We start from the raw sequence: 14,846 nt of genomic DNA, 5'->3' as shown, positions 1-14,846 counted from the left end.
TCTTTACTGAACTTATCATACTTACTGGAATCTCCAATGATGACAATAAATCTGTTGTCCAGAAGTGAAAGGACATCTTCTTGCAGAAATATCTCTGACATGGTGTATGAAGTGGTGTATTCAACCTATACTGACACACATGATGTTGTTAGGCCTGGAAACAAACTGCCATACAGAAAAAAAAACATTGGGCACTGTACAGATATCTATGACTTAGGTAGTTATAATTTTTTATTAAAGAAAATGATTCATGTAAAAGCAGGAATGGCTTCATATATCAAACTAGTTATAAAAGACATAGCAAAATATAAATGAGGAAGATATATTTAGCCACCAATGGTATGAGATCTAAATGATTAACGGTTAGCCCATATTTTGAGAAAATAATTAAGACAAGAGGGCCATAATGGCCCTATATCGCTCACCTGTTATCATTGCACTTGAGGAGAAGGTCTCAGAAAAAATATCTAAGTCCAAAGGACAGGAACAACAAAGAGAAGAAATTTAACAAGGTATAGATATGTCAAAATACACCTAAAAATTGGGAGGTACCATCTATGTTGTACCATAGAAAAGTGGTCTCGGTTTTTCCGTACGGCCAATAAAAAAAAGTTACTAAAAATAGGCTATTTATAGTAATGTAAAAGGGAAGTAATTAAAAAAATACATATTGTAAGTGAACAAAAGAAGGATCTGCCAAATAAATCTGTTGACATTAATGAAATTTCAGATCAGTATCTTCATTAGTTATGGAGATATAGCAATTTTAAATTGAAATAAAGGGAGATAATTTGACATAAAATCAGTCCATAGTTATCTACCCTGATTGTCTCAGTCCAACTAATAACAATAATGAAATTTCAAATAAGTCCTATAAGTACTTACTGATATAAATTCATTTTGATTACAATCAGGGGAAGTAATCAGATATAAAATAACTCTGGAACCTACAATTGGATCTGATTTGTCATGGAATCCAAGATTTATTGTTGTTGAAGATATTATGGAAGTTTGAATAAAAAAAAACTACAAATGAAGTCTCTATATGGCTGCAAAAGCCAAAATAGCAAATTTTGGACATTTAAGGGGCCATAACTCTGGAACCCATGAGGGAATCTGGCCAGTTGAAGAAAGGAAGAAAGATCGTGTGGTGATACAAGTTGTATGCAAGTTTAGTTAAAATCAAATCATAAATGAAGCTGCTATTGTGCAGACAAAGTCAAAATAGCTAATTCTGGCCCTTTTAGGGGCCATCACTCTGGAACCCATAATGGGATCTGGTCAGTTCAAAAAAGGAACCGTGATCGATCTTATGGTGATACAAGTTGTGTGCAAGTTTGGTTAAAATAAAATCATAAATGAAACCTCTATCGTGCAGACAAGAAATTGTTGACGCACAAAAATAGCAAATTCTGGCCCTTTAAGGGGCAATAACTCTAGAACCCATGATGGGATCTGGCCAGTTTTTGAAAGGAACTGAGATATCATGCCAATACATGTTTTGTACAAGTTTGATCAAAATTGCTAGCAAAATGTGGTCTCTACTTTGTTCACAAGAAATTGTGGATGAACGGACGACGGACGAAGGGTGATCACAAAAGCTCACCCTGTCACTATGTGACAGGTGAGCTAAAAACACCAAAATTTTTTGAAAACTGGGGGTGCAAGCATAAAATATATTTGGACTCACAGGAAATTTTCGTTTGGCACCCTAGCACTTAAAGGTGGCCAATCACATTTAAACAACATTTAATGACATTTTTTACTTTTTGTATATTCTGGTAGAGAATTATTTAAGGAACAAAAAGACCGATTACATAGAGTTAGATTCCTATTTGAAATGTATATTTTATTATTTTTATAAAATTTTGTAATTACTCCCCTTTAAATGAAAGTATATAAAAAGCTGGGTATTTCTTTTTATTTCAATACAATGTCTAGTTTTACATTTGCATTTGATAGACATATCAACTATTGAACAATCTGAACCTAAATGCAAGTTTAAAAGCTGTGTGTAGCTTCTGAATTCATTTATTTCCAATCTATCTTGGTTGCGCAACCAAGATAGGAAAAGGGAGATAATAATAATTTTTCAAACTTGCGTTTCTAATGAATTCCATCTAAATACATAATTTTTAATGCAAATATTTTACAAATATATTACAATATGTCTAATATTTATACATTTCCTTAGGCAAAGTATGTTTATCAAATTTATACTTATGATAAAATAACTCTATCTTGGTTGGGCAACCAGGATAGGAAAATGAAATTTTAAAAATACCTCCAGTGAAAATCTAATTTGTAGTAAGTGTTAAGTGAACATAAATGAGTGTAAATGATCAGATGCTAAAGTTTCGAACAAATCCGTTACATGGCCAAAATCTGATTATCCACCTTTAAGGTAATATAGCGTAGTGTTGCCCTCAACATATCGTAACTAAGAAGACATGGACAACCAACTGTTTCAAAATTTGTAAGGTCTAACCTCTTTTTGGCACTGTTTTTTGCAACTCTATGTCATTATTAGATAGTTAAATGTAGATTAATTGCAATCAAAATTTATTTTGGTATCTCTTTTTGATAAAAAACATAACCATATCAAACTCATTACAGATTGCCATACAATATCACAATTTGTTAAATAGTGTATCTGTCGTCCACATCTGATGTATAACTTTGGCAGTAAGCGTGCATTGGGAAAAGCATGCTTACCTGGGACTGATTGATCGGCGTTTTAAATTGCGCACGCATAAATTATGTCATTACTGGTATATTTTTGTAGAAAAACTGATTAAACCGCTCGAATTTGTCAAGGTACCAAAAAAATATTGCTGTATATGCAAAATTCTGCGTACGTGCATTGCACGTACAAAAACATTTAAGTAGTTTTAAAATCTGTATGTTTTTTCTGGGTTTTTTTTGTGCATGTTTCATATACATTATGTGCTTGAATGCAAATACTGTCTTTACAAATGGCATTTGCCTGCCTGCTTAGCTCAGTAAGGAGAGCGCAGATCTCCTGGCCAGGCATATGTTCTTCGGTGTGACAATTTGATAGAAGACATTGTGTCTGAAATCATTTGTCCTCCACCACTGATTAATATGGCAGTTGGCAGTTACTAAAGCGGAGAACAGGTTTGTACTGGTACAGAATCCAGGAACACTGGTGAGGTTAATTGCCCGCCATTACATAACTGAAATACTGTTGAAAAACAACGTTAAACCCAAAACAAAACAAATGGCATTCATTTTTAAAGGGGGGCAACTTTATGGGAATATTTTAGTACCAAGTCTTACAGAACAGTATGGTAGAACATTTAAAGTATAAATGTGTAAAACAATAATCAACTGTTACTGTTACTGCATGAAATTTAATATTCAAACAGCTCTCTATATATACAACCAATATTTCATTGAAGACCTTTGTGGTTATAAGGTCAAGACAGAACCACAGGTGGTAGTAACGTACGTAGGATACAGTACGGGTCCATGGGCCATATGCACTTAAATTTATTACAATTATAATGTTTTCTTAGGAAAAAAATGACAAAAAGCCATTTTGAAAAAAATTTTGCTCCTGTGACAATGAGCCATTTTTTCAAAATGGCTTTTGTCATTTTTTTCCTAAGAAAACATTATAATTGTAATAAATGTAAGTGCATATGGCCCATGGACCCATACTGTATCCTAGGTACGTTACTGCCATCTGTGGACAGAACGTCTTTGTCAGATTTGATATTTAAAAAATCAACCTACATGTATGGGAGTGATCACCATTCAGGTCCTCAACATTTCCCAAAAATACACCTGGTTTTCAGAAAGTACAAATCTAAATTGATATACATACTCTATATATTATATATAAAGTGTGTATCTATATAGAGGAGAGAAGATATGATTTATGAAAACCCAGTTTTCTAAATATATCTACTTTCATTTTCTCTTTCAAATAGAAAAAGTAATATTATAAATAACATTTATAAATATAAATATTATTACACCTCAGGACCTGAATATTTTCCTCAAATCGTTTTCATGTTCTTACCGTTAACGGACCCATCTCCAGGTACGTGCTAATTTGGGTACGAATCTTCCAGCAGGTATGTGTCATTCAAAATAGATATCATTGTAATTAGTTAATAAAAAGATGACAAACTATTAGTTGAAGGTGACTGCAGAAAAGCAAGAACTTAAGAAAACTTACTTTTTCTCTCCACAGGCGTAAAAAAAATAGACAATGACCGCTCACTGTTGCTTCCGGTCCCTGAAATTTTTCATGGGAACCAATATTTCAAGTCGAGAACCAGGCTAGTTTGACGCGCGCAATCAGTTCAAGAGCGACTGAAGGCTATGGTTAGGTTTAACATAGGTTTGATAGTGTGCCGGAAAGGTTTATACTTGGTAATTGGACCAAAGCGTTGACACAAAGCGATATCCGTTCAAGTAGATTAAGACTGGCTAAATCCTAATACCGACACCTGTTAAATCTTAAAGTAATTAATAAATAACCAGCTTCATGTTTTAACTTTAATCAGTAGATCATGAACAACAAAAGAATGACGTTGACGACGTCGCATGGTAATGACGTCGCATATATCTAAAAATAGAACAATATCACAACACCTTTGCGATTTTTCGTTATTAGGCTACTTAATTTCTAAGCCAGTTCACCACAAAAAACACATGGATCCGTCACGTGCTATGATAGAGGGAATTCTTTTTTAAATGTTTTTTGATGAAATTTAAGAACTTATTTGTAAAAAAAAAATACCCATTAAAGACATAAATATAGTCTAGATTCTCTATATTTATGTTTTTATGGGTGATTTTCTTTTTACATAGAAGTTCTTGAATTTCATCTAAAAAAAAATCCCCTCTGTTATAGCACGTGACGGATCCCTGTGACAAAACGGGGTTGGTTTTTTATTCGATTCTTTTGTATTGTAACATTCTAATATCGGCACTTTACACACTGGCCATAGCTTTCGCAGAAGCGGTGATTCCAACGCCGCGGCGGTGGAGGATTCGTCGCAGAAGCGGTGGATAAATATGGGCGGCTGACTACATTACGGAAAGTTTTCTAATGAGTTTTTCCATATTTATTCACGTTTGAATGAAAACAACCAGTGAGACAGGAGCCCAAATGTGTACTCTTCCAGCCACAAACACTCGTTCTGTACAATTCTTTGCCATTTATGTGAACACTTCTGTACAGGCCGTTTTTGTAGAATTTCCGTCAAAAATGGTAAAATATTGTTCAAAGCGACCCCTGAGCACGTTTGCATCAAAACGTAAGTATGACACCGTCAAGCAAAAACTATTTCTTATTATTTTATGTTTTTCGTTGGTTTATCGAAATATAACGGTGAATTATATCCTGATAAACTCACTGGCCACTCAGTGAAAATTATCAAATCTGATACCCGGATTAACGTCAAAAAGTTTACCGAGCGTACTGAAAGCCGGAAACAATATGACGATGACGTCGTTAAAATGACGTCATCTTTGCGATGCTTCCTGATAAAATTTCCCGCAAATTTCGACATTTTATTGAAATAAACACAACAAAATTAGAGTTTTAGACATAAAATAAACAGAAAAATTGTTGGTATCGATGTAAAATCACGGTAATTTCACTCGTGAACACCGAAAGTTGTTATTTTCACTCGTGGCTGCGCCACTCGTGAAAATATCACTTTTGGTGCTCACTCGGTGAAATTATAACGTGATATTACACCAAAACCAACAATTATCCTCTATGTAATCGGTGAATTTTTATTGCAGGCATTTAAGATAATCAACCAAAATGTGATTCCAATGCAGTGGCGGTGGGTACAATTGCAACGCATTGCGGTGTATCTTGTTTCTTCAATGTTCGTGATGGACTTTTAACTTAATTAAACAGCACTTTTCACGAGATTTTGATTGGGGCAGATACATGAAATCACTTTGAAATTAGACAGCAATAGAAACCGAATGTTTAGTAATAGCATACTATTGATTTGCACTCCTGTTCTGTTGAATACATGCGCCAAAAGTAAGCTTAATGTTTTGAACCATAATCTACTGCCAAGAAATAACATTATGTTCTTTCGTACCGAATACACTTCAATTATGATTGTTTATATGAACGCATGAAAGATTTATTTAACTTCATTTTCCCTAAAAACTGAAATTTAATCAAATAAGACAGACAACCATTTCTTATCCTCTCGAATTATCAAATCTTTCTTTATATTTAGACGGCGTATGAATCAGTTGTTTCTTTGTCCTCTTCTTGGTACTAGGACAAGGAGTAAAATGTCTCTTATGTTTAATTGGCGATGTTACATTTTTTAGGTGAATGAAGGTATTGTCTATCATTGCTTTCTGTTTGTCTTTTGTAAGTTGTTTGTACTCTGTTTCTCCGTTTATTTTTCAGTGTTAAACAAAAAATCTAAACATTTTTCTTGACATTTTGAAATCCTGTGATAAACTTCAGAAAAGAAAAGGATATTGTAGAAGTAGAGATAACTCATATAACGCATCTGTTCAATGCCATTTTGTTATGGTATGCTACGTATTAGTAATTGCATTGTACCTTAGACAAGTTGGTATGTCACACAGTGTATGACGTAAAAGTCGCATGCCGTCAGCATTTATTGATATTTTGTATATATTTACGGTAAATGAAGTTAAATAAATCTTTCAAGCAAGCGTTCATATAATCAATCATAATTGAAGTGTATTTGGTACGAAAAAAACAAGATTATGGTTCAAAACATTAAACTTACTTTTCGTGTATGTATTCATCAGAACGGAAGTGCAAATCAATATTATATTATTTCTAAACATTCAGTTTCTATTGCTGTCTAATGTCAAAGTGATTTCATGGACATACTTCATTCAAACTCCCGGGAAAAGTGCTGTTTATATAAGTTAAAAGTCCATCACGAACATTAAAGAAACAAGATACACCGCAATGCGTTGCAATTGTACTCAGCGCCACTGCGTTGGAATCACTTTTTGGTTGATTATCTTAAATGCCAGCAATAAAAATTCACCGATTACTAAGAAATAGTGTCATACTTACGGTTTGATGCAAACGTGCTCAGGGGTCGCTTTGTACAATATTTTACCATTTTTGATGGAAATTTTACAAAAATGACAGTCCCTGCGTTGGAATCACTTTATGGTTGATTATCTTTTATGTCTGCAATAAAAATTCATCGATTACCAAGAAATAGTTTTTGCTTGACAGTGTCATACTTACGATTAGATAGATATTCGGCGATGAAACCACCGCTTCTGCGAAAGCTATGGCCAATGTGCTTCAATGGTGAGGTAAAATATTTTAAAATTCTACCATAAGACAGAGTACAATTATGAAAACTTAGTTTTTAATAACAAAAACAAAAAAAAATGCCATATGTACCTTCAATGATGTTCAGCTCAGTAATAGTGTGAGAGGAAAATCTGATCCTTTCTAGCTTAGATAATGGTAATAAATATAAACTGCGGTGGCTACAAATATAACTAGTTTTATAGCGCTTTGAGTGAGTTAATTATAACAAAAATAATGTAGATCTAATATGAAAATTTTGACTATATAGTGTACAAAATACACAAATAGCCAAGAGGACGTTTTCTTGTGTTCATTTACTGTAGTCCGATCAAAAGTGATGAAAATTTTGCAATAATAACGCCATTCTTTCTAACAACTTGCACAACACGCCGTCTCATGGAATTCAGTAACGTGATGTTGTATTACGTTTGCTGGAAGACGGCAAGGTGCACATTGTTCATGTCATGCCTTGACCTCACCCTACGACCAAGAGCATCCCAAATGTGCTGTATGGGGTTAAGGTATGGTGAGTAAGAATCTCGGTCGTTACGGTTTGTAAACACAACAATATATCGGTCAAACTATGGCTAGGTCTTACGTAATAGCCCGAATAGCAATTTCGCACGATTTCCACGTGCAGCACATATACATAGGCACAGGTGGTAAAACTTGTTTTCTTTACATTCATTTGCACATGTACGAATGCGAATATCAACTCTAAATTTCGAAATATTCAAGCAGCAAATATGCCACGACTTTCGGAACGTCAGCGTATTGACGCTTTGATAATGCTGGGTAGAGGCGATTCCGTCATAGCAGTTTCACGGGCAATTAATTGCCATAGAAACACTATAATACTGTTGAGATATAGATTTGTGCAAACGGATACTGTTGCCGACTGTCCTCGACCCGGAGACCACGTCTGCCGAAGTTTCACTACCGAGGGGATTCAGGTTTATGACGTAAGCTATTTCCACAGGATTTTTGCAACGGATTATACTGTCTAACAATACAGCTCAGAGCACCTGCACACCCCTTAAGAAAATATTATCTATTCCATTCGAAACCCTGTGGATTTTTTTCATCCACCGGTCAAAATGTACAGTTTTAATCAGCTGTTAAATGACCTTCACCCCAGATATTTACAGGAAGTAAACGTGAATTCAATACCGGCCTACGGCCGGAAAAAGGATGAACATGTAAAACAGAATCATTTTTATCACATGGTTGCACAGAATATTTTTATCACAATGTGAAGCTAATGATATTTACAAAACATAGGTACAGTAGTAAGAATGCTGTAATAATCGCTAAGAAGAATATATTGGCAAGACTTAGTCACTATCACTGAAAGACAGAAGCAGCACCGAACATTTTCAGATTTCTGATCCCACTGCAAAGAAATCATGGTATTTGGCATTATTACTTCGACATACCACAATAAGAAGGGCAATGGTGTTAGTTACGTCCTTTTATGAATTATACATTTTTTGAAACTACATAACAAGGGGCAGAATCCAATTTAAAAAAGTTTATTGCTAACTGCTGTGTTGACCAAATTCACCAATAATAAAATGGCATAAGTAAAATGTTTTTCAGAATCATAGTAATAGAAGGGCGTATCTGCGCTATATATTAAATATTTTAATAATGTTGTCACAGCAGGGCCAAGACTGCTGTTTGTTTTTTTTGTTTTGCCGAAACTTACGCCCGTCTAATTCTGAGGCGTCGATTTGCTCTGTGCTTATCAGTGTGTCTCTTCGCGACGCTCAAAATATACGTTCAATGTCAAATCCATTGTTTCCTTGTCACTATTATGTTCTGCGATACAGTATAATTACGTTATTCCTTATAATATAAAGTACTTCCTGTGGCAATGATGATATGTAATATTACGTGTTCTGTCAACGTCTGTGCACTGTGGTGTCTCTGTTCAAAATGTTGCTGAAGCATATATTTTTAAACTGTCAAAATGTCTTGCAGTATTGTTATATACAATTCCTGTAAACGTTTGTTATATTTGCAAAATTCCGATTTTATGGAAATAGTCGTGTGAATGCTGATTTTCCTGGTCTGTTCTGTGTACGCAGCTTCTTCGCCAACGTGTCCTCATTGGTTGGCTTTCCGTCATATTTGTCACCATTAGGGCTTTTGTACTCTCTAACTTCGTACTTCTTTGCTGGTCCAAATTTCTTAGGCTCTGTGAATTTACCAACTAAGTTTATGTTTTCCTTTGGTATCCAGGTAAGTGGCGGGCGCATCCAAGGAGCCCTTTTCTTTGGAACCCAGCCCTGAATTATGACAATTCTGTCACCGTTGAGAAAATAATAGCATTCATACTCGCAGTCATACCATGGCTGCGGCAATGGCTCTTCTGTAACATACGTGTATAATGCCATTAACTCACTTAAACAGAGTTCTTTGCCAACAGGCCGTTTCTCTTCAAACACAACCCTGTCTTTTTCCGGAACCTCAATATATATAACATCGTAACCTGTGATTTTACAGCTCTCTGAAGATTTCCACTTCATTTTCTCCTTCCACAAACATGGAAAACAATGACAAATACCGTCCGTCATCTTTGCATTTGCTTTTTTCGATACATACGTACGTGTGCGTTAGCTGACAGCCGCTTGGCAACGACACAATCAAATATGACGTCATTTTGTTCAGCTAGAGTAACGATGTTGACGTCAAAGCAGTCCCAGTCAAAACTGACGTCAATTGTCTAACTGATGTTAAAAATTACGTTCTCATGGAAATACTTTTAATGAAGTATATTTATTTATCTTCTGTACATTCCATAATTTTAAGGGTTAATCAAAGTGACGTTACCGTATTTTTGTCGGAGAACGGCCAGGACATTTCTAAGAGTAATAGGGAAAACTCTATTACACTTTATTACATGAACCTTTATTACATAAATCGCCAGTCTGCAGTTTATGCTATATGACCGGTTTAACTCAACACATGAGCCGTGCCATGGGAAAACCTACATAGTGGCTTTGTGACCAGCATGGATCCAGACCAGCCTGCGCATCCGCGCAGTCTGGTCAGGATCCATGCTGTTCACTAACGGTTTCTCTAATTGCAAAAGGCTTTGAAAGCGAATAGCATGGATCAGTACCAGACTGCGCGGATGCGCAGGCTGGTTTGGATCCATGCTGGTCGCAAACCCACTATGTTGGTTTTCCCATGGCGCGGCTCACATGTTTGCTGAGCTAATCCCAGTCGAAATTAAATACGATAAAGCTTTGAAAATTAATTCCTGATTATACAAACTTGCAATATATCTTTAACAACAAAAGATCTTGGATTCCATGATGAATCCGTCAGATCCAATCATAGGTTCCGGAGTTACGTCCCCTGATTGGCCCCTGAAAGAGCCAAAATTTGTTAATTTTTACCTTGTGAACACGATAGAAGTGACAATTTACATTAGATGTTAACCACACTGACACACAACTTAAGTCACAATAACAACTCGGATCCTTTCGAAAACCGGCTAGATTTCCTCATGAGTTCTGGAGTTACTGCCCCTGAAAGATTTTCTATTTTGGCCCTTTCAGCCATATAGAGGTTTCATTTATGCTTTGATTTGACACAAACTTGCACAGAATCTTTATCTTGATGATCTCTAGGCCAAGTTAGAAACTGGGTTACGTAGGATCAAAAACTAGGTCACCAGGTCAAATCAAAGGAAAAGTACTTGGTCAGAATGTTTATCTTGCTGATTCATTAGCCAAGTTCAAAACTGGGTCATACTGATACATAATTTTTAGCAACCGGATGACGTTCTTTCTTCACTGCCTCGCCTTGCTAGCTTCCAGTGAACGTTTTAGAATCCATTACATGTGTGAAAGTTTACTCACGTTATCGTAAAGCTGGGTTTTCTCACTGGCACCAGATCAGAAATAAAATGCCTCCGTACGTGTTACACCCTACCCCTAGGTATTCTATAAGAACCATGGTCATGAACGGGAAAATATACTAACCCATTTCAATCGCGTATTTCATACCTAAAACACGCAGGTCAGTAAATGTGTATTACTGATATTAAACAAGCGATAATTTATCTTCAATCGTGCACCAGTCACCTTGTCTCAATATTCCATATTGCAGAGATGCTCCGTATATTTTATGCTTTAGTCAACGTTACAGAAAAAACTTGCGTGAACTTCCCTAATGAACATCCGGTCTAGAGGTCACGACAGTGTGCACATGTTAAGCGAAATGTAAACAAACAGAAACAGAATGCAATATATTCACAGTTTTACGATAAGACTCGAAATGATGAATGAAATTCATCTTGTATATAGTTTTGAATTTGAAATCATACATAGTTATACATCTATTCTGTTTATTTAATTCATTTTGCACATTTATGCTGCATATAAACATTTTAGCGTACACGTGTAGTAAAATGACGACTGACATACATTTTCACATCAGCCAATCAGAGTGTGTCTATAATCTAGAACGGAACTTCACCAGGGAAGTTCAAGCAAGTTTTTTGTGTACCTGTGAAAAAACTGTAAACTACACGTTCTTTTTCTAAGATAAGAACTATTGAAGAAATGTGACCGGTACACAACGGAAGATAAATTACCACTTGTTTAATATCAATAGTACACATTTACTGAACTGCGTGTTTTAGATATGAAATACGCGATTGAAATGGGTAAGTATATTTTCCCGTTCACGACCATGGTTCTTATAGAATACCTAGGGGTAGGGTATAACATGTACAGAGGCATTTCTTTCTGATCTGGCGCCAGTGGGTTTTCTCTTCAAGTTCTCTGTTAAATACGAAATTAAATGTTTCCTTCAGTCGCGTTCCATGTTTTTTTTATGTCGCATTGTCAGTTTCGTTTTCTCGCGTCGGCACGCGCACCAAAAAAGAAAAAAAAAAAAAACAATACAGAAAACTTTTCAAAATTTGATTATGGCGCGTTGGCGTATGCGCCAGGGGACCGTTTTACTAACGTACTTACGTATGCGTAACTCTACGTTTTACGTAAATTTGTGTGTACGCAAAATTATTTTGCGTAAATGCGTTTTACTAAACTTTTGTACGTACGACACAAAGAAACGTCATTGCATTAAACAAAGCCATCGCAACATAACAAAATGCTCTAAATCAGCCACTATAGGCAAACCAATGATAGCCTTCACACCGGACGGCATGCTGCCTAAAACTATTACGTACATAAGGATTAAAAAATCACGCAAATTATTTGAAGACGAGTTTCAGGTTTTATCATCGATGAAATGAAATGTATGTTTTAACGGACTGAATACAAGAATACAATGCCAGGTATTAAATGAAAAAAGTGCACATCACTTCACATTTTGGCGGCAATGTTTTTTTTTGTATTAGTCGTGGTTTTATTTAAGGAGGTAGGTTACCTTGTTACAAGGGTAAATTCAAATTAGTTGAACCGCAACGTCTTGTTGTAGTTCGTGTTATATGAAGTTTTAATTGCTAAAATCTCAGTTTCGTTTGTCTCTGTTCCTTCAAGTTCAGTTTTTATTCAGGTTTGAAGAACATGACCCTCCAAAGGTATTTCATATGGAAAGAAGAAGGAAAATACGGATATTTAACACTTTTCAGTGTATTTTAGTTTCATTGATATCCGTAGAAGTCAGCATAATCTATAATTTTACTAGTATGCACGTTAGCTTTCTAATATAAGCTTAAAATGTATATGTCGCGGGGCTCGTGTTTCCATGGTAACGCATTTTCTCTCATTTTTAGACAGCTATGTATAAAAATAGGGGTTTTCGACGGCTTCAGTGCCATTCTGTTAATGAACAACATGGAATATTTGGGTAATATTATTAGCAAAATACCAAGCACTATACATGGTACCCTATTTTTCTTAAAGTTTAAAGTAACCATGACAACAGAGATGTTTAAAATGGCTTATATCTTGCTTTTTGTCGTAATTTCTTATAAAATGATATTGAATAAGATTATCTTTTTAGTTGATGTAGCTTCAATCTGACTAAAGTACTTGATCTTCTAAACGAAGATCTGAGAACGACCCATTCACATTCGTCTTCTGTATATTTTGGATTTCCAAGATTGCTATTTTTATTTTCGCAAATCTATTTTTGTTTGAACCAATCAGACAACTTGTTCGAATGTTAAAGAGTAAGAAAAATTTGCAGTTAATCCAGGGCTCGAACCCGGGACCTCTCGCTTACAAAGCAAGTGCACTACCGACTGAGCTAAACGGCTATCTAACATTTCTCTACATGAAAATTGTTAATATTAAATACCAAGGCATTTTAAAGCTTACAGAATGTTGTAAGTTAACTTTTGATTGGCTAGCGGAAGGGTTGTCAGAACGAGGCCATCAATAGGTCGTTGTCAGATCCTATGCGTAGCGTAATAGGAGATGTACTTTAGTCAGATTGATGTAGCTTTAAAACATATTATTTCTAACGTAAGTTATATTTTCGTGTTATCTGCATTTATTCAAACACATTTCTAAGCTTAGAATACTTACAGCAGTACCCCTCGTCTGGCATTGTTCATGGAAAAATCTTTCAGCATGCTACTATTATTCTCATGGATATTGATGAAATGAAAATAAAAAGCCGAAGCTGTGTTTCTTAAATAGACTAGTGTCAACGCTTTTGAATTTTACCTTTAGATACATAGGTCACGGGCTTCGTTTCCATGGTAACATCATTTCAATTCAAGAAACCACAATTTTCTACTGAAATTTGAACAATTTTAGATCTTAGTTTTAGTATATAAGTAACAAATTATCAACGGAACCTGAAAAATAGGTATTACAAATCAAACTGCTAGATTTTTTATTTGAAAATGGCCGTAACAAGTAACCTCTCACCTAACTATATTCCAAATAACATTGGTTACCATCATCCATTTTCGTACATTCCGCATAACATTTCAATGTAACTACATAAAAGAAGCAAAATATTGATTATTATTCAGAGCAAAAGACTCATAAAAAATATTTCAGCAAGTAATGGTTATTTGAAAATAGTTTGAATAAAGAAAATGCACAGAATTACGTACTTTCAAGATAAAAGCTATTAATTTTGCGCGGTAACTGACACGTAACGTCATGACGTCAATGACGTCATTTAAAGGCAACATTGTTTTGAAGCGTTTCTGCGGCAATTTATTCACTATTTCTGCATTATTAAACCATAAAGCGTCAGATCGAAGACAGGTCTATGATTTGTTTTCCTAAGAATGAATATACAAACACATTTAGTTTGTCGTAAACGTCGTCGGAAATCGTCACGTTAGCTTCCGGTTGGACATGCGCACATACAAATATAAAGGTAACCTACCTCCTTAAGCGGAATATCGAAGACAGTGTCAAAGTCACCATTGTAAAATGATATTTTCTGGGGGAAATTTTACAATAATGTTGATTATTACATGAGTACCTATAAATAGTAACAAATCTGTGCTGAAAATTCTCCCATTATCGCATTGCGTCATGCATTATCACATTATCATAATAAGCCTCGG

The 14,846-nt window shown here is 35.2% G+C and overlaps 1 protein-coding gene across 3 annotated transcripts in view; it reads right to left on the bottom strand.

Moving 5' to 3' along the window:
* Positions 1–4,557, bottom strand: part of LOC123548003 (PC-esterase domain-containing protein 1A-like) — a 34,780-nt gene extending 30,223 nt beyond the window's left edge. The window contains exons 1-2 of one of the 3 annotated variants that reach the window (XM_045335250.2): positions 4,208–4,557; positions 26–165 (exon numbers count right to left, since the gene is read on the bottom strand). In XM_045335250.2, coding sequence (XP_045191185.2) covers positions 26–101 — 76 coding nt within the window. In that variant the 5' untranslated portion in view covers positions 102–165; positions 4,208–4,557. Of the gene's footprint in view, positions 1–25; positions 166–3,759; positions 3,876–4,207 lie in introns of those variants that run through there. The other 2 variants (XM_045335249.2, XM_045335251.2) reach the window with 2 other exon arrangements.
* Positions 4,558–14,846: the final 10,289 nt, after the last annotated feature.

This window comes from Mercenaria mercenaria, chromosome 9 (genome assembly GCF_021730395.1).
Source record: "Mercenaria mercenaria strain notata chromosome 9, MADL_Memer_1, whole genome shotgun sequence".
Lineage (NCBI taxonomy): Eukaryota > Metazoa > Mollusca > Bivalvia > Venerida > Veneridae > Mercenaria > Mercenaria mercenaria.
Note: the sequence above shows the minus strand (reverse complement) of the source record. Positions and strands in the feature narration are given on the sequence as shown.